Below are 2,142 nucleotides of genomic sequence, written 5' to 3'. Positions count from 1 at the left end.
GGCCCCCGCCGCCCCCGACACCTTCCCCTACGAGACGGCCGTGGCCAAGTGCAAGGAGCGGCTGCCCGTGGAGGACCTGTACTACCAGGCCTGCGTCTTCGACCTGCTCACCACGGGCGACGTGAACTTCACGCTGGCCGCCTACTACGCCCTGGAGGACGTCAAGATGCTCCACTCCGACAAGGACAAGCTGCACCTGACTGGGTTATCCAAACCAAAAATCCACGGATATCACCTACAACAAAACCTGGCAACCAGTGTTTCCTTCAAGTCCAAAATTTGAGTGAGCAAGTACATGCCACCAATAACTGCATGGGTCACATGATATCAGAAACTGCAGAAGGAGAGAGGTAACGGGACTTCTGATACCATAGAGAACTAGAGGACCCTAAACTCACCAAAGGAGTTCACTAGAAATTTCAGTGGACCATCTGGAGAACAGTGGCAAAGCTAGGGTTTGGGGGGAAGGTTCTAATCATTGGTGTAAGAAACGTCCAAACATGTAAAGACATTTTCTAAGAGTTTATTTGAGACAAACTCATGACATATGCTGGGAGCAAGATCTCAAAGGCTCTGGAGAATAACAGTTTTGCAGCTTCTTTTGTGCATTTGAAATTAAGGAGGGGATATAAGGAAGATTGGAGAACACTCGTGGGCTTGGATGCCCTTCTCCGGCCCCTTCTCCCATGGCCCCCTCCCCCACTGTGCTTAGGAAGTCGAGTTGAGTTTCTAAATGTCACACACACAGAACTACCCTTTGACTTAGGACCCTTCGTGCCCAGTCGGGCCCACCCACCCCCTGCCGTCCCCAGGGACCTCGCATACACTGGCCCAGGAGGCTGCGGACCTGTCCTGCCTCCCCCTCCAAGAGGTCCCCTCTCTGCCAACCCCCCTGGCGGGCGGGCGGGCGGCCCCCTGGCCTTCAGACAGCCCTTGCGCTGGAAGGAAAAAGTGAAGCACTTTATTTTGGTTGTGTTTGCTCTCGCGTCTGCTTGGAAGTGGGGACCTCCCCACCCCCCACTGCGTCCTCGTGTCTGCGACCTGTGTGGAGGGTCCCCGCGTGTACATACTGTAAATTATTTATTAACGGCTACATGCAAGTAAAGTTTGGGTTTTGTTTTGTTATTTTCCTTTGGACTTGCGTGTTGGAGTTTGTTTTCTGGACGGCTGGTGCCTTTGCGGGGTGCAGAGTTGACTTTGGTGGCGCGTGTCCCCTGACAGTGTATGGGGGGCAGTTAGCATGTGCGTGTGTGTGCATGTGTGTGTGCCTGTGTTGTAAATGTGTGCAGAGGATGTAGCAACGTCACCACCTAAGCCCCTGCTCCTCTAAATAATTACTCTTTATCCTCACGACGAGCTGCATGGGGGCGGGAGGGTCCGGTCCCCTGGCCCTGGGGCTGGGACCGTCTCAAGAACACACGGGCGGGCACCCTGCGGAAGGACCACATGCCCCCGGGGGCCTCGGGTGGGCTGGCCTGAGACCCCGGATGACTCCATCTCGGCGGTCGGTCTGGAAGCTCAGGCCTGGGCCTGTCGCTGCCTCCCCACCCCCACCATCCCACCCCGCGTCCCCCGGTCACATGCACCCTAGGGGGAGAGTGATGACCCCACCAGTGTGAGGAGGGCCACGGCTCGCTCGGGGCCAGGTTCCCTGCTGGCTTCACTCTGTGTCATCCTGTAAAACGACCCACTGAGCCAGACACACATTCGCGCCCATTTCACAGATGAAGAAACGGAGGCTGGCTGTGAGTTGACTTGCCCACGATTCCTTAGCCAGGGCGGGGCCAAGGGGTACAGCTTCGGTCCGTTCCTGCTCTCAGCACGGGGGCCTGGCCCACAGCACGTGTCCCGAGCTGGGGGCAGGAGCGGTGGAGTGAGACAGGCCGCGGGTGGGAGGAGGAGGGGGAGGGCCGCACAGGGCCTGGGTGCTCGGGAGGGACGTGAACCCGACGGCCAGCGAGGGGAGGAATCCGGAATGAGCATGCGCACTGGTCCCAACCTCGAGAGAAAGGCTGAAAGTATGGGGACCTTTCCAGAACCCCACTCTTCTATTTCCATAGAAAACCTGGTGGTCTGGGCTTGGGAACAGACGGGGCAAGGCCAGAACATACCCACGCGTCCTACCCAGTCGCCCAAACTGTC

At 57.7% G+C, this 2,142-nt stretch overlaps 2 protein-coding genes across 2 annotated transcripts in view; one reads left to right on the top strand and one right to left on the bottom strand.

Annotated features, from left to right (window-relative positions):
- The window catches only part of RGMA (repulsive guidance molecule family member a), a 17,158-nt gene extending 16,875 nt beyond the window's left edge, over positions 1-283 (top strand). The window contains exon 7 of the mRNA XM_006771790.1: positions 5-283. Within this exon, the coding sequence (XP_006771853.1) occupies positions 5-283 (279 nt within the window). The remainder of the gene's footprint in view (positions 1-4) is intronic.
- The window catches only part of CHD2 (chromodomain helicase DNA binding protein 2), a 119,892-nt gene that overhangs the window by 4,574 nt on the left and 113,176 nt on the right, over positions 1-2,142 (bottom strand). The gene's annotated exons all lie outside the window — the stretch shown is intronic.

Source organism: Myotis davidii, unplaced genomic scaffold (genome assembly GCF_000327345.1).
Source record: "Myotis davidii unplaced genomic scaffold, ASM32734v1 scaffold164, whole genome shotgun sequence".
NCBI classification, from domain to species: domain Eukaryota; kingdom Metazoa; phylum Chordata; class Mammalia; order Chiroptera; family Vespertilionidae; genus Myotis; species Myotis davidii.
The sequence above is the reverse complement of the archived record's forward strand: the minus strand, read 5'-3'. Positions and strand labels throughout refer to the sequence as shown.